General features: G+C 39.8%; 1 protein-coding gene across 1 annotated transcript; it reads left to right on the forward strand.

Annotated features, from left to right (window-relative positions):
- Positions 1–105: 105 nt before the first annotated feature.
- b4galt5 (UDP-Gal:betaGlcNAc beta 1,4- galactosyltransferase, polypeptide 5) lies at positions 106–25,667 on the forward strand. Its single transcript, XM_026333483.1, has 9 exons — positions 106–647; positions 19,547–19,666; positions 20,014–20,127; positions 20,619–20,746; positions 21,946–22,062; positions 22,262–22,449; positions 22,532–22,654; positions 23,046–23,147; positions 23,714–25,667. The coding sequence occupies exons 1-9, from the start codon at positions 539–541 to the stop codon at positions 23,859–23,861; spliced, it is 1,149 nt and encodes a 382-aa protein (XP_026189268.1). The 5' UTR covers positions 106–538; the 3' UTR covers positions 23,862–25,667.

Here is a 25,667-nt window from a genome sequence, read left to right on the forward strand (position 1 = left end):
TGTTTAACGCAGTACATCCATGCTCCAGCGCCGTAAGCACGTACATGTTTGTTGGGACTGTTAACGCCCACTTCTTGAATTGCTCATTTTGAAGGGCAGCCCCACTGGAAGGTCTGGCAGACTGGCAGACTGGCGGGCAGGCGGGCAGGCAGGCAGGCAGGCAGGCAGGCAGGCAAAGCACAAAAGCGGCTAAACATCATCAGCGACGAAGTCTGTGAGCCAGATGATGGTCTCTCAGTGAAAAACACCAGTCCAGGTTGAACCGCGCTGTCATTGTCAGCCGTTCCCAAGTCTGACATATTCTGAACTAAAATCGAAATCTGTTCTCTCAGGAATGGCTTTTGAATGTCTCAATTGAATACCGGAGGTCCTCTCCTGTACTCGACCTGCCGCGGAAACAGACGGGCTTCCTAGTCGCCTGGTCAGTGCTGCCGCAGACGCGACCGTACTACTCGGCTCATTTAACCTGGACCCATCGGAACTGGTCTGCAGTTGGTGTAGATACGGAAACGTGATCGTGTGCGTATTTGCTGCTTGTATGATGCCGACACATCTGCGGTTCCGAAGAAGGTCATACCTTGGGCTTTTATTCCTTTTTTCACTGTCCACCTCCGCATTATACTTCATCTACTCCGCCCCCGGAATCGGTAAGTCACCCCTAAAAAAGATGGTGTTAACGTTTCTTGAAATTCTCACACGTTAGATGAAGTGAGGCTGTTCGGATGGGCTGCTAGGTCATGTGTGTGACGAGTCCACCTGCCATTGAAACTGTAGACACGCGAAGAGCTTCGGTCTGTCAGTCGGTGATGAGACTTAAAGCTGGGACTCAGCCCTATATTGTCCATGTACCTGACATGATAATGATAGTGCTGCTAATGAGCATAATGGTGACTGTAATCTGTCTCGTTATTCTCTCTGTAACGTCTAGGGCCACAGGAAAAACAGGACATTTTGGTTGTGATTTGCGGCTCATTGTAGGCATGCATAGATCAGTCAAAATGGACATATGTAAGCCATATAAGTCTGATCCTGGCTGTTTTAGCCCCTCCCTTAAGGTCACGCTATGAGTCATGGATTCATGGGCCATGACATTCATGGTTATAAGCTGAACATAGAGATCAGCGATAGATATGCCATTTCTCACATAATTTGCTGTGTTAGTCACTGCACATGCAATATCACATGTCCTGAAACCCTTCTATCATTAATTCATTAACGTGTCAGTATCCCCTCCCTTCTTTTTAGTCACTCTTTTTGTCTTTCATTGAATATGTGTGTGTGTGTGTGTGTGTGTGTGTATACCTCAGTCTTCTTCATATCCTCTCTTGGCAGCTTAGGCCAGAGTCTAATAATCCTGTCTAGATATGTAAGGCCAATCATGTCATCCACCCATGTAATGCCCATCTTTTACCATGTTGTATCTATATGTGCAGAGCCTATCCTGCTTCATATCACTTATTATAAAATTAGGCCTTCAGCTGACTGTCTTTATCTGTGTGCCAAGCAGATCTGTAGTAAGTATCCTGCTGGCTGGATTTAAAAATACTGATGAATGATTAAGGCTCGCGATAACATAGTGGTTGCTTATTTTCTACATCTGAAAGTAAGGAAGTTTTTGAGAAAACACAAGGTGCAGTTATAAATTGGCCTTCAGTTGTTGGACATCATATTGTTCTGGCAGAGAAGGCATGCTTCTTGAGATTGAGTTTTTTGTTAAACATTGTCTATGCCTTTTAGAACAGCCCAGACCAAGAGGCCTTGAATCATCTATCTGGTCACAATTACAATAACAGGCGAGTTTCATGTTGTAAGAAGCCAGTCAAAAACATTTTAATGTTCAACACATTTCCAATCAGTAAGTAAAGGTTTTTCGCTGCCAAAAATGAGCAGCCGGAGTGACTGTGAGTGAAATAGTGTTTATGTCGTGCAGGTGTACCCTTTTCAAAACATCAAAGAGAAAGCTGGTGCCACTTACTTATTAAAATGGGTATTGATCCATTCACGCTTTTTACCTACTGTGAACAACTAAATCAATAATTCAATCAATTCACATATGGAGGACACATTACTGACGGGAATAGGCTGTGTAAGTCTGAATAACATAGGGCAATGATTCTTCTAAATGTGAACCAAATAAACAAACAAACAAAAAAATCACAGAGTAACTGGAATAAAAATAACCCTTGTTATCACTTGTTCCCCATTTTTCCAGCTCAAGTATTGATGGTGTCTCATAACTGACTGAGAGCTAGACTGAGCCATATCCATTCTCTAGGGTGTCGACTATTGTAGGGCTGTAATGGCCACGTGGCTTACTTGGGGTTAATGCACAAACAGAACAGTACCAACAGCACCAGCCCATTAATTATGGATGGTAACCAGGAGCAGGGCAACTTCTGCTGCTGTTACTAAAAGCTGCAGTTTAGTCTTTTACACTTGGGGTGCCCGAGTGAGCTCAGGCAGCAGGCCGGTACAAGGAAATCAAGACGGACTACAATGCCTTTTTCGTTTTTTTGTTGTCTGCTTATGACACAAGGTGGTATGATTTACTCAGTGGTAGTGATATTGATGCATGGACATTAACTGAGGTTTCTGATTCTGTGGTCAGAGATGCACCAGTGAGCCTGTACATTGTGAGACAGGCAAGTAGCAAATAGGCACAGTTAACAAAACTTTTTTAAAAACCCACAACACAAGAATTAGCATTCAACTGCACTGTCCCCAGCAGATTATATTCATAATGTCTTTGTGATGCTTGAGTCTCATCTCCGTCTTGGTATTGTGGATCAAGAGGTTTTGTCTTTACTGCAAATACAAACTGCAAATGATTCACAAAATAATTAAAATAAAACAAATGAAAAAGGGGAGGGGGAATAGAGAGGGAAGGATGAAAGAGATGAGCCGAGCTCCTTTCCTTTGTCTGGTTTGCATATTGGGGAACCCATCCAGAACACCTGATAAGGACTTCCTAAGATATCCAGGTGGCTTCAATGCAGAATGCCCTAATTTCACAGTGAAGTCTATTTCTTTATCATCCCTCCCCCAGTCTCACTGTCATTTTCTCTGTCTCCATGTACTTGTATGCACTGACGCCTTATCCATGCCCCTGAGCATGGATGTTGACTGATGCAGGCAAGGGATGCAGGGCACAGCTGGGCCTGATTGCAGTAGTTTATTTAATTAAAACATGAGAGGATCCCACTGGAACAAGAGCTAGGGTAGACACAGGCTCTATTTATAGGTTTCAATACAGATGCACCCACACACACCTCCACATCCGGGGACAGCAAGGAAGACAGGGTGCCAGGTGCTTCCCTTTGTCTCCAGAGACCAGACTCATGCTCTTATCTAAATGTCTATGTATGTATGTATGTATGTCTGTGTGTCTGTGTGTGTGTGTATGTGTATGTATGTGTGTCAGGCTTTCTGAAGTATGCACAATATTTTAGTTATTTCTAGGTGTGGCCTGCTGACAGTCGACTGAATTTTCAGGTTGCTTCATAGTGTGAGGCAATGCAGACAGTGAGGATGGAAAGAGATTCACCAGAGATTTGAGGGTAGCTTTAGAATATAGGGCAATGCAAAGATGAGTTAACGAAATAATTAAATCTGACACTTGCCTTGACAACAACAACATACTATTTCCTTACAGTAGTGCAGACTTTGTTTTGATTTGCTTGGTGATTAGACCATTAAACTTTGACACAAATCTAATAGTACCTTTGGCTGCTCTTTAGTGTAATGACACCTGCCAGTGCTTCATCTATCTCACCTCCTTTCCTCAGAACTATGGTTAGGATGTAGACCATCAGTAAGTATATATTGCAGAAGCAAGTCATAGTCAATGTCTTTGGATGTAAATATACACCTTCTGCTCTTACAGTCAGGAAGTAATTGTAGATGTGCAGGTGCCATGTCGTCAACCAGCTCTGCTTCCTCAGCAACTATAACACTCAGAATAACTGATGATAAACATACTGTCTAGTGCCCAGTGCAGCTAGTGCCCAGTGCAGCTAGTGCCCAGTGTGCCTAGTGCCTGTATCTGTAATGCGCCCAGTGCAAAAAAAGGTTATATGTGTCTAGGGTATGCAAAAATATAAAACTACTGACAAAACTGGAATGTACTTCCATATAAATGTTTGCAATTCCTCACCTAAGTAATGGGTAATCTATCTGTTAAACCTGTGTTAACTGCTTTTGGCCTTTCAGACTAAACTATCAGACTAAACCAATCCCACTGTTGCTTACTGTTAGTTACTGTTTATACTTACTATATTACTATATGATTTCAACTGTATCTACAGTATGTGTAGACACTTGATAAAACTTAAATAATATTGCAATATATTTTTATGCAGTGTCTTTATCAGCAACACTGATACCAGCATGGCAATCATTTTTATTGGGATAATGAAGTAGAGATGTGCTCTTACTTTGCTCAATGCATGTAGCTTTGAACCTAACCTTTGGACAGTTTATGACTGTGACATTTAAATTATGTCACATGTGTTTGTGACTTTAAAAAGTCCCATTGTGTAGTGTGCCCTGTTTTGTTTTTTTGTTTTTTTTTTTTCCACTGCTGCTGGGCATGTGGCTTTTCTGCACTTTGTTTCTGAGAAAGCAGTTTTCCCAGAGCCATATTTACATTACGTCTGGTCACACCTACCAGGCTGTGTGGGAGTGTGTGCATACGTATATGATTGTCCATCCACCTCTGTCTCTTTTTGTTTGTGCAGCCACTTCCTGCAAAGCTGACATTCTAGCTTAACATTGCCTTACCCCAGGAACATTTGAATCCTAATTTGGGTAAAAACTGGTGCTTGGGATAGTGAGATGGTATGGAAGGAAACAGCTTGTAAACATCAGAAAGATTATGTTTGGTGCAGCATTTTGGTGATTGTCATGAAAAAGTGAATAAGCCGAGATTGTGTTTGCGACAGACTATTTAGATGCTAACTTGTTACCCTTTTGGTCTTAAAAGTAGTAAATCATTAACTTTGTTGAGGATAAGGTTGGGTGGTTAACTTTTTGTATGCTGAACTTTTGTACATCATGTAAGGTGTATAAGCTGTCAGAAACATCTAGTTCTTAAAAGGCATAAACTATAAGCTACAATCACTATATTTATAATTTAACTCCGTGCCCTGGGTTTTGCAAAATTGCTGTTATTCACACTCCGGTCCGACTCCAGCACAAATCTACTTTCTATGCTGTCTGTCTTTGTGGTGGTGAGTGAGTTTGTATTTACGCGCATATAAGGGTAGATGTGTCACTGAAAAATACTGGTTAGAGTTGTTGGCAGTACTGGTGTCCCTGGTGCACCTGCTTCTGCACTGATGTTCACGTGTATTAATGCAGTAGTGCTACTCTGGCACTTTAATATTCATGCATCTCCATTCCTCAAGGCCCCCTGCAATGTTATACACCCCATCCCAGCTTCTGTCTGCCTTTTGCTTCTTAATTGATCCATCCATTTAGCTCATACTCACCAGCCTCCTATGGCTAATTTCTAGCTGTGGTGAAACATTAACTTGGTGTCAATCTGGCTTAGATTCCATTGTAAATAAACAAGCATGTTACATAGTGATAAATTATGCAGTCTCTGTATTTAACTTGTAAAGTCCTTCAGCCATTTAAAAATTCAACATGTCTGATTTAGTAATAATGAATATAAAACTGCATAAAATCATAACAAAAGGAGCAGCGCAGAAGGCTGGATGCCCAACAGTTCAATCACTGAAATTCCTCTGGCTCAAGCACTTAGGGGTCTGGCGTTTGACATTTTCCCCTGTAGTTGCCATGGTTCCCTGAGGGCTTATTCCTATCCAGGACTGGATCTGTTTTATTGTCATGGCAACCATAGAAACATGCCATCCTTGTTCCCATGATGATCTGGGTGACAACAAATCCCAAAGGACAATGTTATTACAGTAGTTTTGGACAGATTCACAGACTGTCCCTTTGTGTACATGACAAATGGGATCCTTAAGTAAAAGTCATTATAACTAGTACAATTAACTTCAAAGAATGACAGATTTGTCTTGCTCTTTACAACAGCTCAGAGCAACATGTCCCCTTACTCAAATAAACATGTCGAAATTGTTACTACTACTTCCACCTAGAATTTGTGTAAGTCCGCCAGCTGTTGAAATCCAATGACAAATATTATAATACTGGTACATTATAATATTTACCTGGGTATAAACAAGCAAACATTATCGGCCTCCAGGTCTCCTGTTCACAGTGAATGGATTTTCATCACTGCTTTCGTCATTGACTAGAGCTTCTTAGGTTTATAGTTTCATAAGAGTTGATCACTTTTACAATAGTTATTAAACTGAGTCAAAGATAAACTATGAACTTTTGTGTATTGCCTTAATAAAAAAACAGTCTATTTAGTGAGTTACACTCGGTTTTTTGTTTGTGGTACACACTGAAATATTTTTGATTCACCTCCCTGACCGATCCTTTTAATGAGAAAGCCACTCCTGTATGAAAAGTATTACACATTACAGAAATGGCAGACTTAACTGTAAGTAATTCATGTGACTGTGGTAGATGAAGGTGTCATGGACACGCAAAGTGCTGAACAATTGCAAAACGCTGTTAAATGTGTTGTATAATGGAAAACACTGTTAACAGTGTAACAATACTGATCATGAATTGTAATAGCAGATAAAAATTCTCTTGATTTTCAATCGCCAGCTTATTTCTTCTGACCCTGATAGTTGTGCAAATTAAATACCAAATTTAAGAATATAATAGATTAGCTGTCTATGTAGCGATAGTTTCACAGATATTGCTTCCTCAATTTTCATTTTGTGTTTTGTGTTAATGACCCCAGCTTCCTTCAGTAAGTTCCTCTTGTTATAAAAACTATAACTGCTTAATTCAAGTCTGGCCTATCTGTAAAAAGACATAGCAACTATAGGTGATCCATAAATGATCCCTACACACATAGCAACCCTACTCCTACATCTTATATTGTTGTCTGCAACATGACCCATGTCCAACCGCTATAGTCTGGATATTTGACCACAGACAGATGGTGGAGCTGAGTTCATTAGAGGTGAGGTGTACCTGTATATAGATGGAGAGCTGTGAGTCATTTCAGAGGATGACTAAAGGTCTTGTGTTGAGGCACTAATCATTTATGTAACCTAATCATGCTGATTAGAATCCCAGTCTTTGCTGACCTGGTTCGGGCCTCCTTTTGTTATTGAGATTGTTGCCATGGTTTTTTTTTTGGTCATGTGTTTAAGGGCGGACTCACTGTAACTTGTGATGAGCTTGTAAACAGCAGAGGTGATGGCAGAAAGGCATAATCCAAACCCAAACTGTGCTGGGATAGATGATTATAGGTAGAGAACTGCTGATCAAGATTACACATAATCTGATATGATATTACGTTTTTTAATGTGTACCCAGACTAAGTGTTTAATGAAGAAATACTCTGCAATTTTACTTCCAAAGTTGCAGATGACTTGTTGCATTCCATATATACCTTATACATTTTTGTGTCTGGAATCATCCATCCATCCATTATCTATATCCGCTTATTTTTATTTAGGGTCATGGGTACCTACTAGAGCCTATCACAGCTCTCTTTCACTCTTTGGGTGAAAAGCAGGGGTACACCCTGGTCAATTTGTCAACATCATATTTAAATTGTTACACAAGAACTGAATTATGAGTACATATACCTCTAACCCTCTTACTTCACTTTGATGCTAACACTGAAGATTTTAATGTTGAATGTGACCTCAAGAAAGAAAGCGTATTTCAGTACACATGGGAATTTTTAGAGACTCAGTGAAGCAGTTTTTCAGATGCTGTACTTGTCCACAAGAGACCCACGAAATGACCGTGAAAAGTTTGATTTCAAATCTTATTTTCTGATTCTGCAGTCCTCCCTTTATGGAAAGGGGAGTCTGAAAAATGCATTCTAATCTTTGGTTGAGGCTGATGACTCTCAGCAGAGTGCCATTTCAAGTGGGAATCTTTCAGAGTTATGCTCTATCCTGGACAATGTTTCCTTGCTTAACTGATGAAGAGGGGGCGTAAAGAAATCTTCTACTAAAACAGATCAGAGCATTGCAAAATATTGCGTTAATTTTGGTGACCCATTCCACTTAAGCCTTATTTCAGCTTCAGTTGGACTTTTAGGTTTTTGCCATAGAACAAAGATCAGAGATTTTGTACCCAAACTTTTTTCTTTTTTTTTTTTTTTTTTTAGAATCACATTAGGAAAGGCTCAGGGCCATTATGGATTGGCTGCAATACCAGTAACACCTTCCACAATGGGAGTGTTAGCATGCTATGTTGCTCTGTTTCACCTATTCCCCTGTGCTGGCACCCCAGCTATATCAGTTCAGTGATCTTGGTGAAGTGACTTAGGAAACTGCATAATTTGTTGCCTAGCAAGGCAACAAGGCCTAGCATGGTCTGTGCACAGCCTAACAGGCAATGCTGCCACCATGCCTCTCCCTTCCAACACACACCTGGCTTATTCTCAGATATCTAGATGAACACTAGGTTGGCCATAGCACCAAATCCAGCTTCTATAATAAAACCTCAGCAGACAAGCTGAGTTGATTAACAAATCATAGCTGTGGGCTTATAGCCACTTTAATAATAATAATAATAATAGTGCAAATTCATTGTGTGCTAATTACTGACATTACACTGACTTTACTGACATTATACATTGATGTGGCTGCTACAAAGAGAAGACAAATTAGCCAGATGAGACACTACTTATCGTGTTTCCAGGAAGAGTTAGGTCAAACAACAGGACTTCACTGTTGAGAATCCGAGATGCATTTCATATGTAATAGACTAGTGTAAGAAACAAACAATACTAGTTCATGCTTAATAAATATCAAACTACACGTCAAATCCAGCTCTAACAATAAGTGCATCTCTCTTAAAATCATGTCTGCTATGCATGGCTATTCAGTATGCATAGCAGACGTAATTTAAGTGACCAGTCTTTCTTGTAAAAACATATTTTTATGGAGTTTAGAATCTGTGTCATGACCTAGATTTGTGTTGGCAGAAATTAATTGGTTTGTAGCTTAAATTTAAAATTCATTAGTCAGTTTGCTACCCCTTTGAGTTGTTTATATAACCGTTAGTGCACTAAGGTAACAAATTTGGGCTTTCTCATGAAGTACTATCTGCACCATCTGCAGCTCCCAAGGCTGCACAATATATTGTAGTAAAATATCACACAATACTGTGGCAAATAATGATTAATATGATGATGATGATTATTATTATTTTCAATAGATGACTCATGCTATTTTACCTGCACCATTAATCCTACAAAATGTTCCTGTGTGTCTGTAACCTGCAGTGCTGCGCTCACTTTATGTGTTTAGTACCAAACACATTAAAGCACAGCTGCCTTTTAGGTCCTTGCAGAGAATTAGATGTGGAAACACATATGAACAAGTGTGATTTTTCTACATCTTGCTCAACTGTGTGAACTACTGTAGCAGTGTGGTGTACTAGTGCCTGCTCTGGCCCATTTGTTCAGTCAACAGGAGTAACCTCCAACTGTGAGGAGACCTCATCTTTCTGCTAGGGTTGGGGGAGATTAGAAAAATGGAGCGAGCAGGAGAAAATAGGCAGAGACAGTGTAGTGTGTGTCTGTGTGTGTTTGCACATGTTCACCTGTCTGCTTATTTTCTCACTACACCCTGTGCACTGGGGCACTGCAATAACACAAGAATGTTTTGGACACCCTCCAAATATAAAAGCAGGCCGAAATGGGCTGACAGAAGTGAACAGTGGGGGGACCGCAGGAATGAATCACTAGTCGCCATCCTGGCCCTAACAGCGTCACGGTTGTTTAACTGTAAACCCTGTGACTGTGAGCCCTTACACATTGTTGGGGGTTAGCAGCACATATACAAACTGATTTAGCAACAATGCAACAAAGAGAAAGACTGAAAGGTTGAGACAGAAGGGTGAAGAGGACTCTTCAGCTGATTTAATGACTTGTGGTGTAGCTGTTTTCGGCAGGTGCTGCTCAGGGTTAAAGGTCGATGAAATCTGCAGTTTCAGTTTTTCTCTGCACACTCCTGTCTTAAGAAATGGTAATGGAGAGCAGCAATGAACAAAAAGGGGCAGCAAGAGGAGCATTACTGTCACCACACCTCCCACGCAGCAGCAGCAGCATGCTAGCAGCGGCAGCAGCGGCGGCATGCTAGCAGCGGCAGCATGCTAGCAGCGGCAGCAGCATGCTAGCAGCAGCAGCAGCAGCAGCATACCAACGGAAAACGAGCAGTTCTGCCTACCTGAATACAGGAACAGAATGAAAACATAAGATGAGATGATGAGATAATTCATTCTCAGAGGACAATTCAGAATTTTAAGCTATATAGAATTCCACTTTACAATGTGGACTGTTACATCATTTAGTATTTTGTTACACCTGTTAGAGAAAGTTAAAGCTGATAAAACAAATATTACTATCGAGCTTTACTTTACTAATTGTCATTGTGTTTCTGGCCACCTGGTGTCAGATTTCTTTCAGCTCTGTCTTTTATCTCCATGAACTCCTGTGGTAATATCTAACTCTTTAGCCAGGTAGAGGCTCTAGAGGGTTGACCTGCTAACTGCTGTATTCAGTTTAGTCCCAAGCAGGTAGCATACAACCCCTTTTAGGGCTTTTTTGCTGAAAGTAAAACAAAACTATGAGACTGACTTAGAACAGTAGATTTGTGGGCAGCTAAGAAGTGATTTTTATTTTATCTAACTACTTCAGTTTTTGTAAAGTATTACACTATACTTTCTGGTGTTAAAAAAAAGGAACCATGCCTTTCCACAACTTCTCACTTTTGCTAATCTTTTTCTTCCGTAATTAGCATTGCCCTACTGCAACTGGGCGCAGTGCTTTATCTGTACAATATTATGACTTTCAGAATGGGGCTATGACCCAGGATAAACCAGTTGGCATGAATGAGTCAACCTTGAGAGAAATGACCCTCATGTTTTAACCTGCACATTCTCTTATCCACTCAGAAAATCTGATAGGCAGCAGTAAAAAGGATAAAGACAGAAGGAAAATGGAAAGGCGTGTAAGCGTGTGTTTTAAAAAGAAAGTGTCTCTCTCAGTCTCCCACACAGTATATACACACTCTGTCTCTCACTTTTTCTCCCTCAGATCTGTTTCCGGGTATTTGCTTCCAGCACAGTGAAAAGAAGGGGTCCTGGCACCAATATGTCGTTTATGTAAATCTCCTCACCACGTCTGCTCCTTCCATTTCTCTGCTATGTAGTCGCTCGACAGACACAGTCACTGGGGGTCACATGCACACAAAAGGTGGCTATTTGCATATTTATGCACGCACACACACACACACACACACACACACACACACACACACACACACACACACACACACACCCACACACACACACACCCTCACACACACACACACACCCTCACACACACACACTTGGGATAGCAGAGCAGATGGAGAGGCAGAGTGACTAGTGCAAGACCAAAAATGAACTCAAACTGGACCTCATGCTGTCCCTGCTGGCATGTGTTAGTGTATGCTGTGTGTAAGTGTGAAAATCTATTCGGAAGAGTTTTTTTTTTTTTTTTTTTGTTTGTTTTTATTTTTTAAATTCACTGACATTACATTTTTCATTACACATAGTTTTTGATTACACTTTATGTACAATAATAAAACCTCGTAACAAATGTTCTAAATGTGTGTCCATCAGCTCCACTCCTTTCCTTATATCTTTGGCATTTAGATGTATCGGTGGAAAAAGTTAAACATTTCTTAACAGTAATAAGTACAGTGCTACGTTTCTCAGCTAAGGTGTAGCATTGTTAATTTCTGATCAATTAGCATCAGGGCAGTTTAAAACAACTTTAAAGCACAGATTTAATAGATCGAATTCTCTGGGAGGAGTTTTACGCTAATATTCTGCTGTAAAGGGATGTGAATGCAGTATGCCTATTCTGGCCCTCTTCCTCTTTTGAAGCTGAACTTATTCTGGTCACAGCAACACTAAATGGTCAGAAATAGGGTGAGGCTGCTGAGAAATTACACCATTTAATTGTTACTGTGTTGCTGCCCTTCCTATGCTCACAAATGATGGTTAAGTGAATTTGCACTGCTACACAATGGAGCTGATCTATGTATTCATCTCTTTAAGTCTTTAGACTTTATATATAGGGTTAACAAGAACTTAAAATATTACCAGGTTCACTTGCTGTAGTGGTTATGGTCATAAAGACAGGCAAAAATGTTTGAGCTGTGTCCCAACATCTGGCATTTGCAAAGCTTTTATTTTTGACTATTACAGTCTCTATAAAATAACCATGTGTATCAGTTTAAACCTCCATATACTAAATCTTGATCTTAAATGCTTCTCTTCTGTTCCCATTAAAGAAATAGAATACAGGTTTGCGGTTGAAAAAGATTTTAACTTTATGCAATGAAGGGAATGTGTTTTGCTACGTACAGAAGGAATTTTGTTACATTGCTCAAATTTTTGCTCTCTCAACAGTGTGGGTGGTTGGTAGCTCTCCCTTTGTTGTGACACTGTGAACCTAAATTATTAATAAGGGCAGTTCATGCACAGACAGGCACACATACAGGCAGGTTTCCACCATTGTCACATCTGCTAGCTCACGTTGACCTTTTGACAGTTGAAAGAATGTGACCCTAGATTGTGTAATCTGAAGTCCCACCCATGCACATTGATAATAATTTAAAGCATAATGGGTGCAGTGCCCAGTGTCAGGACAAAATGCACGTGCATGTTTGTGGATGTACATTATGTGTGCAGGCCTGTGCACGTGTCATTTTTTTTTTTTTTTTATTGGGCGGAGGATGATAAGCAGCAACCTATAGTGGTTAGTGAAAGGTTTGTAGAAACACCTAGATTTCTTAATTCTGGTGCATACAATGATTTGTTCAGTCTTTGTTGACATTTTAGAAAACATGTTGTTCACAGGAAATGATTATTAAAAGGTTGGCATGGACTCCCAGAGTGAAGGTTTTGCTGATATTGTGTAATTAAATAAGTAAAAAAAAGAAAATAGTATACATTGGTTAATAGCATTTATTATAGTACTAGAAGCTGATCTTTTTCTTGAAGGTGGGATGAAAAAAAAAAAATAAAGCTTCACAGTTCCCAGGAGAGGAGCATGATTTGGGAGATTGGTGACTGTCGAATGAATAAATGAAACTTAAGAGGAAATGAGAGGCTGAGATGAAGGCAGTGGGAGTACAAATGGTTTGAATGCTTTCAGGATGTGGGACTGTGATAAGTGCTGACGTCACTTGAAGAGGTCTCAGCCTCTCAAAGAGACATCTGCTCGGAGACTTGTGTCTTTCATGCTCATTTTCTTGTCATAGATTCTTGATTTCTCTATGTCCTGTCTGTCAGCTAGCCAGTCCAATCAGAAAATGGAGCTCTTGGGAAAATGCTCATAATCAGCATTGTTGTACATGAAGTCATGATGGTTTTCCTGTTATTGTAGTTTCACCCACACAGTTATTTTCAGAAACACTGGGCGTGGTGTAAAATGAGCAGTGCATGTGTTTGTCAGAGTGCACCTAATATTACTCACATGGTGTAATACTACTTTAACATGATGCACTTTAAGAAATTAATGTATATCAGTGTAAGGTTCCCACAAGAAATGAAGACAAGCATGTGCCTGTGTGTGCTGTATAGCTGTGAAGTGGGAGGAAGCGTCATGATCCACTTAAGACCGACTGTAATGTGACCATAACTTGCAGTGCACTAATCTTGTTATCTTATTATCAGCTGCTACAGTTCATGTTTGTGTGTTTCTGTAAGTTAACAGACTCAAAATGACTCAAAATGACACTTTCATTTGCTGGAATGGTATTATCATAGCTGCTGTACTCTATGCTCCCCTCTGTACAGTGATAGTACAGCACCACTAAGGCATCCATATTCACACACAATTTTTATAACATGATCTAAAAGTGTAGTTCTGCAGTGCTCACTTCTCATTTTCTCTTCTGGACCTATATTTATCTCCCCTGCTCTTCAGTCATCTCTCCTCCTTTGCTCTCTCTTCTTTCCTATACTCTTGTCTCCTGTCCAGGTAATCGCATGTTCTGATGTGACTTTGTTCAAACCAAGGATCCAAAGGTCTTTTTGCACCTGTCATTTACATTGATGAAGGATGTCTGTGTAGATTCTCAGTCATCCAGGTGAAGTTATCTAGAGGTTGACTCATGGCAGCTGGACTTCTAGGTTTTTTTTTTTTTTGTTTTTGTTTTTTTTTTTTGCATTGTACTCCTAGAAAACAAGAAGCCCAGTTGCCATGACTCAACCTCTTGATTGATAAAGGACTGGCATATTCCTTCCATGTCCAGTCTGTCCCAGCTTCTCCTGGTGCATGTGACAAGGCCATGATATTCTATCAAAAGTTAGCGAGTGGAATATGCTGAGAATGTGTAAGCTAATGCACAGAATGTGTGCTCTCTACTCTCCTTCTTTCTTTGTCTCCTTCCGTCCTTGCCGAGGTTGAGTAGTGTACTGTGTTAACAGCTTAATTAGCTGTATTTATTGTTATATTTATTGTACCTACCCACATCAGTCACACCAAAGACTTTGAAATGGTGATTATTTCCTTTGGTGAACTGAGGAACATGTCCACATCCATGCTACATAAGAGTGTGACCTATCATTACCTAATTGAAGCGTCACTTTGCCAGTGTCACAGGAGAAATCCATGTTAAATTAGAAGTACCATGCAAATTATGCACTGGTAGAAAGGATGGGTGTGGGTTTGAGTGAACTAGCAAATGCATGTAAATTAGATTTAGATATACATATGAGGTTATGACAGGTGGATACTAGGGTTATGTAAGCATTCTGCAGTAGTTCTCTATCTTTAAGAGCAGAGAAACAGTGCCAAGGTTTGGGGTTTATATTACAGTAGTACAATGCTTTTTATTACTGATATAATTATAAATAGTAAACCTTTGGATTTTTTTTTCCCCAAGAAGTAATCAAATGAATATCTTTGAGACATTTTGGGCTCTGCGGTCTTTTGAATTTGTCATTCTGTTAATGGTGTTGTACAGAGCATGTAGAGCGAAAGAGTGTGAAGAATCTTGAGAAATTTTTGTGTCAAACACTGAGTGAACATTGCACAACATACAATAGTTTGTGGTAATTCTAGTGTAAGAGTTAATTTGTCAGTTTTGAGAATGTATAGTCTTTTTCCTCTCATCTTTGAACTTTTATCTTTACAAAAAAAATGATGGTTTACTGGTGTTTAATTTTTTTTTTGTTTTGTTTTTTTTCTGCCATATTTTGGATACTGCAACTTGATGTCTCCTGAGCTATGCATAACACATTGCTGATCTCATATGCCATAAGTTACCCATGACACCTGAATTGGAGAAGGAGGGCAGGTGCTAGGAAGATAAGAGGAAAAGGGAATGGGAAAGATAAATAAAGACAAAGATAGGAGAGACAGTGATACTAAACACACTTATATAAATGGAAGAGAGAAATTCCAAGATAAATTAAGCACTTGCTTTGATGTCTTTCCTGATCTCTTTTGGTCAGTTTGAAAAGGATAGTATTTCTGACAATGTCGTCAAATCTATATTGGAAATGGCATCTAATCAACAACTCAAATATTTATAAATTCCAGAGCTGTGCAGGTTTTCTGATGTATTACAAAAGCATAAGGAGAATACACTAACTATACTGTGTATTTTCACAGAATGCTGCTTTTTCATGTCAAAATACTTTCCATGGAGTAAGATAGTTTTGCCCTACTTACTTGGCTTATGAGTATTTTTGTTTAAATATTCAAATGACCTCTCAAATGACATTTTTTTTTTTTATCATTGACTGACTGAAATGCTCTTAAATAACCCACAATATACAGTTCACTGTCTTGAATTGAACAGCAGGGGACAAGGGAACAGGGGAAAAATGGTTTAGAGGTTGTATGTGTGTATGGCAATTTAGTTGTGCGGGTGATGAACTAACTGGTGTAGTTACACATTCACACAATGATGAAACAAAGGCAGGATGAAAATCCCAGATTACACACCGGATGGATGAGGTGTTTATTTGCACATCTGGAACTTTTTCACTCTACCACACAAATAAATTCATTCAGGAAAAAGAAAAATATAATTTTCCCATGTTGCCCAGAGTGTGCTTATTTGACACTGCTGTGTTTGTGATCCACTATAGACTCATGGTTTCTCTGTATTACTTAGTGTTGGAGGAGTTAAAAACATGCTTGTTTCTTCGGATGAGATCCAATAGTCATTCGAAATGTACACACACATTTGATGTTTTAAAAATACTCAGCCTGCAGTCTTCCAGTCAGAATTCTATAATCTTCAGCCCCATCTCATCATGCCAGTCCTAAAGATCCTCAATACGTCAGCACAGTCAAGTCTGACCAGTTAGTTTAGGGATGTAGTGCTAATACTTTGAGGAGCTGGTCACTTTCCAAAAGGGTATGAAATGAGCTGCTGTATGGCCAGTTACATTACTTTAATTAATTCAGCTTTTACATTCACATAATGCATATTCACCATTTACTGAGGGGTAATGCATTCAGGCCCACAGTGCCCTACTTCTTGGGTGTCTTTATCCATGTGTGGGTCTGTGGGTTTCAATGATTTGCAGTGGCAGTAAAAATGACCCTTTCTGAAAGTGGCAGCCTTAAAACCTGAAAGCTATATATGGAGTATGGCGTTTGTATTTGTGTAGCTGTGTGTGTGCAAGCAGAAACCATCTCTGCTGAGAGAGAAAACTGCCTTTCAGCTCTTATCAGGGAGCTAGCAGAACAGGCCCATCACCTCCTACTGCTGAGCTATCAATGTGGAGTTAATTGCCTTTCTGAGGCAAAGTGGGGGTGGGTTGTTGGCTATGTGTGTGTTTCTTGCTTTGTGTGTGAGTGTGAGTGTGAGTGTGTGTGTGTGTGTGTGTGTTTTCTTGTTTGATTGACCTGAGTTCTAGTACCATATGAAGCCAGCTCTCTGCATGGAATTGTCACCCATAGGCCTGCAATCCATCATGCAGATTTTTCCCTTAAACAATAGGAACAGCCGGACTTGAGAGAAAATGATACAAACCACATTACACAGAGACAGCAGCACAGGGAGATGAAGAGGGAAGATAGAGGAAAGGGCAGATAAATGGAAAGAGGAAGGGATGTGGAAAAAGGGAGACAGAGAGAGAAAGTAAGCGAGAGGTGGGCAGGGCTTGGCAAGCGGACAGCGTGTTCTGAGCGCTTTAGAGGACAAGGTCATTGAAGGTCTCTTGTCATGCTTGATGGTTACTGTGGGGGTTTCTGATGGGATAAGGAGCATTCAGGGAATGGGGGGGGGGGGATCTTTCTAGTCTACATGTGTGTCATTTATTGTGTATGAATACACTGTCCTAAACTCAGCAGAATGCTCTGGGTATGTGTGAGTCCTTTGCTTATAAGTCCAGCATTAATGGCTATGATAGCTTCCTGTAGTTCTCCTGTTTCAAATAGCATTTGTCACCTTTGTAGCCTTGAATACTTCAGCACTAACCAAAAGAGATGAAAAAATATTCCTAGGAAGATATTTTATAACAAAGACCAAACTCAGATTCTAGTTTGCTTTGCGCTGCAGGCATTGAAGTGGTTTAGTGTAGGGCACATGCATAGTACATATTTACTCTCGATTTTTTTTTTTTTTTTTTTTTTTTGTCTTAAGGATCTGTGCAGACAGAATATATCTATACATTTGGCAGAGATGCCAGTGTACCAAAATATGTTTCTGCTTACAGGACTGGGTCACGCTCCACAAGCCTTTCAGCATTTTTCCATTATATGGTGCCTCAGATTTGTGTGTGTGTGTGTGTTACAGGGAATGTGAACAGGATCTGTTGTGTTCGTATATACTTCGTTTTATTATGATTATGCTTTGCAGATTTGCTCTAGCTGCACTATAATGTTTGTGTTACAGAGGTAAAATGAGAACATTGATTTCAGTTACAGCTTAGCCACTAGTCTCGAGTCCTGCAAGCGAGGCAGTTTGTATAAAAGAAGATGAATGTGATGGAAACTGTAATACAATTACTAAAGACAAATCGCATCCTGTGGATTTCTCGCTCAGCAGTATTAGACACAGCAGAACATACTGTACACAGACACACATCTACAGTGGCCCCCTTTTGGCCCCCTTCTTCATTTCTTATTTTTTTGCATGTTTGTCACACTTCGTTTCAGATCATCAAACTAATTTAAATATTAGTCAAGGATAACACAAGTAAACACATCATGCAGTTTTTAAATGAAGGTTTTTATTATTAAAGGAAAACAAAATCCAAAACTACATGGCCCTGATTTCTTAAAGTCAAATGTTGATTGAATTAATGGCTGGAGATTGTGCAGTTGGATACAGATTCACAAAGATCCATCAGTTTGGCAGCATTGTGCTGGCATGCCTTTGTAAATACTGAAACTGGAATAGTTGGTAATTATTTTGGAAATAATTCCTGGAGTTGAGGCCTTTTCCTGTATTGTTTCAAAAAGTCTTATGAGTCACCATTCTAGTAAATCAGAAACATGGTACTGCTTTATGCAAGATCACATTGCATGCAGATGTGAGTCTGAAGTGTTTCGGGTGAGTCAGTTAGACCACATCCCCTGTTCCACTGCATTGCTCCTCACCCTCTGTCTGATGTAGTGTTTATAGGTCGACCCACACTGAGTGAAAATGGCATTAAGCTTTCTGGCGAAATTCGTAATAGTAACTGTCATGCAAATTTGAACTACGTCCTCACATAATGTGCGGATGTAGTTGGATCTTGTGTTTGACTGAGAGATAAATGAGAAAGTGTGTGCAGATGTTTGACTAGTAGTTTACAACAAAGCACATTCTTAAGTGTGGCTACTGTGCAGTTTTCTTTCACTGCTTTCACTTGTGTGCGATTCTGATACATTCTCACTCTGTGCCCTTTTCTCCCTGTGATATATAAAAGCATAAACAATGACAACACATGAATAGAATTGTGCACAATAATAATGCAATATCTTGCAGTTATGATGTCCAGCAAAAAAAGAAATTAAACAATTATTTTTGAATAATTGTTTACGTCTCTTTCCCCTTCGTAAATAAGTTTGAGGTATATCTTTCTCCTCTCTCCTCTCCCTGCTGTCACAGATTAACATTCCACTAGCTGGTTACTTTTGAATGAAAGCCTCCTGATGTGTGGTTGGGAAATCCCCAACAAGTCACTAAGGCAGATAATCGGTTTGGGCCAAAGCAGGTAGAAGAGTGTGCACTCCAAGCTGTTTACTATTCTCATTGTTCTATATCGGTTCTCCAAGAATCAGGAACAGAAGGAGAGAGGTGTTGGGCATGAGTTAAGTGTGATGATAAAGAGAAGACCTAGTTTGGTTGACCCTCTCTGCTATAGATGTTTTGTTTTTGTTTTTTTCAAAGTGCTTCTTTTCAATTTGATGTGTAGTAGGAACAAAAATAAAATGACTTTTCATCCCTCTTCCCTTTGTCCACAGTGAATGAATATGTGTTCATGGTCCAAGCCAGAGGAATCCAGATCAGAGAGAACGTGAAGAACATTGGGGTTCAGGTTCTGGAGCAGGTTGTCAGAGGGGCTTACAGCAACAATGGTACAGGTAAGAATAAATAAAATGATACACCATGATATATTAGGAATCTTACTGTAGCTCTGTCTTGTGTGTGATCATGTGGGCATTGTAGCTTCCACACTGGTTAAAGCACAATACATATTCACAAACAAAACAATACAAAGAGCTACTGTAGTTGAGTCTGACCCAGTCTTACTGTTAGGGACCATTTCATGCCTATATAAAGTATAGTTTAGGTACCAGTGACATACTAGAAGTAAAGAGGCAAAAAGCATCAATACAAACTGATACTGCACAGAACTAGAGTCATGCAATTAAAGACTGGATTAAGCCTCTCGTGATAGCGATGTTGATATTTGTGTGTGTAATTTCAGATTATCCCTATGACTTCAACATGAGCGAGAGTGATGCACCTCCCACCACATACCTCCCTGAAGGCTTTACCTACCTCCCTTCACAGGTCTGCCCCGAGAAGCTGCCCTCCATGAGTAAGTGCTTTAAAGTTTTGTTTTTGTTTTAATGCTTTGCAGTGAGTCAGATCCATTATTCTGCACCATTAGTATGTAAGGCATGGCATGAAAATTGTCTCTGTCTTCTTGATTGACTTTTAAACAGCTGTTCTTGGACCGATGTATGTACTTTATGTGTTCTACTAATGAATAGTTAAGTGGTTCAGTCCTCATGTTTTTATTTCAGCTTTTATTGATGATGCACACAGAATGGATTTAGCTAGCAATGTACTGTATACCCAAGAGTGCTCTGCGGTTCCTGCTTTTGATGAATATTGTCCTCTTCCCCCCCCCCCCCCTCTCCATACCATTTACATTGTCATTAACATTTTCCTCACCTTATTTCATTGATCCTTTTCTCTCCATAATCTTCACCATTTCATCTTATTCACATCTTATTCTCTCTCCCTTTCTTCCTCACTCTTATGGCTTGGCTCTGCCTCATAAAATGTGTTCTCTCCCACACACAGAGGGCAGGTTGGAGGTGAATATGAGTGAGGTATCTCTGGAGGAAGTGGAGAGATCCTTGCTAGAGGAAGAGCCTAGCATGGCTTCAGGAGGCTACTGGAGGCCCAAAGACTGTTTACCTCGCTGGAAAGTAAGTGTGGATGTAACTTCGTTAAAAGGATTGTTTGCTAAGAATCACTATCTATTAAACAGATGGATGAATAGAGAAATATCACAAATGCTTATCTTTCCTCACGGGGCATGCAGCCTTTTATTTGAATGAATGGGAAAATAGCTGATGGTCATTTTATATTATTCTCACATTTATGAAGGCAGGATTTAGTGCAGGACTGTTGTATAAGAGTGCTTAATGTATCGAAGGGGAAAATGAATGTCTTTTTCAAAACACATTATCACTCCTAACTCATCTTTCTTCTTGGAAACAACAGTGCTGTCAAAGATAGTAAATTAGTTCTGGTTGTTGCTTTGAGATCCACAGATTAGTGAGCTTTAAACTTCAGTTTGTCACTTTCAGTGTCCTGAGTTAAACACATTTCACAGCACACAAGAGGGACTCCAGTGTTCATTTTCCAGTGATAGCATGCATACATTAACTACATGCTCCATGGCCCATGTGCAGTATGTGTCATATATGTGCTTTTGTGCCACTTGACTGCTTACACCTCCATTCATTTATCACTAGGTACAAAGTACAAGAATCAGGCCCAATATCCAACCCTTTTGTGTGCATAGGAGTTCTGTTCCATTCTTGAACCAGCCTCCCTGTGTTGTCACAACCAGTTTTGTCTTCTTCTCATTAACTCGCAATCTTTCATCCACCACAACAGTCTCACTTTCAGTTGCTTTTGGTTTTCAGTTCCCACTGAGTTTAGTTCTTTAGCTGTCACAATTTTCTTTTTTCTTTTTTTATTGAGCTTCAAAAGAAACCTAAAACAGGCACTGTCATAATCCCAACTCTACAGGGCAAAATAAATACCTTTTATACATTTAGTTCTTTGGTGCATTTATGATTGATGCATGTCAGAACTCATTGCTGAAGTAAAGTTTCAAGGACCTGCTAGGCTTTTGTCATGAGTCTTAGTGGTAATTAGTGGTTTTTGGAGCCCTCTTCACCTACACTTACATTTTCCTGATGCTGAGATCATGACACCTGAGAACAATTTGCACAAATAATTACAGCTTACCTAAAGTCTGCTCTGCTCTCCTGTATGTCCTTGAACTTTGATATATATATATATGTTCATGTTTCTTGGCACATGAATTATTTAATTAATTCCTTGGCTATTTTAATATATTTATATTGTGTTCTGCTACACTCTGTGTGATTAGGTTGCAATCCTAGTCCCATTCAGGAACCGACATGAACACTTACCCATCCTCCTGAGACACTTGGTGCCCGTACTGCAGAAACAGAGACTTCAGTTTGCCTTTTATGTCATAGAGCAGGTATGCATACACATATTTTCAGTCATTTACAGGAATGAACAAATTTACCTGTCTGAATCCAGACACTCCCAGAAAGTCTTTTCAGGTTGAAATAATGTCAGTGTTTACATTGGATGGTGGTTTGAAATGGTTGAATGTAACAATCTTTTCCATACCAACCTACAAAAATAGAAACTGAACATATCTCTTCTTTCTTCAGATGGGTACAGAGCCATTTAACCGCGCTATGTTGTTCAACGTGGGCTTTAAGGAGGCTATGAAAGACCTGAACTGGGACTGCCTCGTCTTCCATGATGTCGACCACCTCATGGAGAACGACCGGAACTACTATGGCTGCACAGACATGCCCCGACACTTTGCGGTCAAGCTCGACAAATACTCCTACATGTGAGCCCCGATTCTGCCACCATGGGTATATACAGTAAAAGTATTCATTACTTAATCTGAACCTTGTAATTGTCCCTCCCAGGCTTCCATATAATGAGTTCTTTGGCGGTGTCAGTGGCCTGACGGTGAAGCAGTTCAAAAAGATTAATGGCTTTCCTAATGCGTTCTGGGGCTGGGGAGGAGAGGACGATGACCTCTGGAACAGGTGAGGGGAATACACACACAGACATTGTGCTATCAGGAGGTGGAGCACCCGGCTGTCAGTATTGTTGACATTAGGCATGCTCAAGCGACAGACTAGTCATCAGACTAGTTGACACAGGCTTTCGTATATTTTTTTCTTTTTTTCTTCCTCTTCATTTCTCTTCAATGCACACAACTGTCATACCCTTCCCTAACCCACACAGCTCACAAACAGCTGTACACACTCAGGACTCTCAGTCTACATTGCTAGTTCTTACTTATTGACTCATGTCTTTATGATTCCTTTTGTGTGTGTTACTGAAATGGTTCCTCTTGTAAGTCATCACTACAATGTTTTTTGTACCTGAAAATGTAAGTTATGGACTGATGAACAATCAAATGTGTTTGTGCAGGGTGCAGTTTGCCAGTTACACAGTAAGTAGGCCACATGGAGATCAGGGACGTTACATGTCAATTCAGCATCACCATCGTGGAGAAGTCCAGTTCCTGGGAAGGTTAGTGTCTATGCATGTTCAGCTCATTCACACACACATACATTCCTGCACACCCTTCCCTAAAAGTGGAAGCTGATAATTGGAATGAGGCTTAGGCCCATGTGATGTAAACCAGTCACATGAAAAACCACAATAGTGACTTTGAGGCAATTTCAGCTCTTTTAAAGACTTTGCATGTGATATGCTTGTATGCTTCAGGCCTAAATTCCAGTCATGCTTCCTCTCCTAAGAATCTGAATTACTTCCAGAAACCCAAGGAATAAATGCTCTTTCAAGTGATTGATACTGGAAAGAAATATTTGGAATCATTTCTATAAAATTAGTCTGCTTTTGTAAATAGATCTTCTGATGGAATTGTCATGAATAATCTAGTGTAGTTTTGTTGACAGGGCTGTAGTGATTTGCTGACAAAGACAATAATTCAGTATCAACCAATTTGACTGGTTGTATAGGGTGATGAGGTTTATTCCTTGACGTATTATCTCCTTGTTTATTAATGCTCAAACGCAACCTAATCTAACTTAGATGACAGAAATTTCTGATTGACTGGTTGTGCCTTCCTGCAGGTATAGTCTACTACGCCATTCAAAGGAGAGACAGAAACTGGATGGTCTTAACAACTTGAACTACTCCCCGCTAGTGTCCAGGAGGCCTCTCTACACCAACATCACAGTCAGTTTGAGCAGAAAGCTTGCACCCATTGCTGACTACTGACATACACACAGCTGGATTGCAAACCACCTGGAAATCAGAGTCCTCTGGGACATCAGCCATATCTCACCAGTTGCAGCACTGCTTAGAACTTTTTAGTTAATTTGTTCTTTGTTTTTTTTTTTGTTTTTTTTTTTATTGCAACAAATGGAGACTCAAACAAGTATGTTGGATTAATCCTATGTGAAAATGAGGATAAATGCTGCACTTGTCCACTGCTCCTCTCATCTGGGCTTCTCTAGTCTTCAGTCTCCACATGCCTTTTGCACCATTTTGGCCTTCAACATCCATTCATTCATGCATTCATTTTCTTATTCAGTTAGCAATTAGCCCAACACTATTGTGCTTCTTTATTCTTTTTTTTTTTTTTTTAAATAGACCATTATACACACATATTCAAGTGAATGCACATGCCACACATGCACACTCACAAGTTAGTTTGACTACTTGCGCTGACATGGTCACTAAGGCTTTGAATTATTTTTTGTTTTTATTGTTTTTACTTTACTCTTGCACTTCTTTTTTTCACAAATGCAGTAAATCTGTGAAATTATTTGCATGCACACATGCACACGTACATATACATGACACAACATCTTTAATCGTATGGACTCTTGCAGCTGGTTCTGCAGAAGGCATGCCAAATTTAATGAAGAGAGCAAGAGAAGATGATATACAGAGTGAGTGTTTTCAGTCATATATACTCTATGTGAAGTAGTTTATTCTAAATTTAGGGAATATTAGTACTTTAATCATCTCATACCAACTATTGTCCTGTGAACACACCATTTAAAGACTGTGATGTTTGTGTTTGCATAGTTGCGTTGGAACCTTCTGGCTGCCTGCCTGCAAGTGGCTGTATGTAGGAGAGCTACGCTCATCCTGTTAGCAATAAGCTGTAATATCAGACAGCAGAATAGACCTGACTTCCTCACTATACAGATGCAATAGAACGGGTGCTAGCATACCCTTATTGGACTACAGAGAAGCAGTGACTGCGTATGCAAACTTCACATTCAACACACCTTTGCCTAAGCAAACATGTCACCCCTGTCAGAATCTGTGTGTATATAAGTGAGGGAGAGCTATGCAAATGGCCTGTATTTATCCTGTTGTCAGTGCAAGGTCTTCAGGGTGTGCTCCATAAAAACCCATCCCTGTAACTGTGACAGACTGACGTTAGACCTCACGTTGTGTGCGGTGTGTAAGTCCAAGCCAGGAAGAGACAAACAGTTGCTGTTGTATTTTTAGACCCCTCATCCTTGATGTTTACTCACCTTCATTTTTACAGAAGAGAATTGGAGGTAGAGAATACTTGATTGCTGTCACTGTCACTGGTGTTTACAGAAGTTTTTTCTTGTTATTTTTCAGATTGTCTAGTGTTTGTAATACTGTTAGCCAGCCCTCCTTTGCTGTGGGTGCTGTGAAATCTCTTCAACAACATATGTATGGCTGCCTTTACTTTTTATTAAACTCACACTTCTTAATCTGGAATTGAATATGGAAATTTAGCTCCAAATGCTTATCCAAGACATCAGGTGATAAACTAATGATTAGCTTCTGATGAGTGATAGGCCAGTAAGTTTCATTTGCCTAAATCAGATTTGGGGTGTTAGTAAAGTTGTTGTTGAATGGCATGCAGCCTAACTGTGGATTGACACAGATATGGACAGCACTCTGGCAGTACACAGAAGTTGCTACATTATCCCTCTCTAAGTTCTGTGTTTGCCAGTGTTGATTTTGAGTAAAATATATTATAAATGTAGTTTCTTTAAAAAAAAAAAAAAAACAAAACCAAAAAAAAAAAAA

Source organism: Mastacembelus armatus, chromosome 7, assembly GCF_900324485.2.
Source record: "Mastacembelus armatus chromosome 7, fMasArm1.2, whole genome shotgun sequence".
NCBI lineage: Eukaryota > Metazoa > Chordata > Actinopteri > Synbranchiformes > Mastacembelidae > Mastacembelus > Mastacembelus armatus.

Coding starts and splice junctions, on each gene's coding strand:
- b4galt5 (XM_026333483.1), top strand. CDS start 539: ATGATGCCGACACATCTGCGGTTCCGAAGAAGGTCATACCTTGGGCTT. Junction 20,747..21,945: donor ACTGTTTACCTCGCTGGAAA/GTAAGTGTGGAT, acceptor CTGTGTGATTAG/GTTGCAATCCTAGTCCCATT. Junction 23,148..23,713: donor GAAGTCCAGTTCCTGGGAAG/GTTAGTGTCTAT, acceptor GCCTTCCTGCAG/GTATAGTCTACTACGCCATT.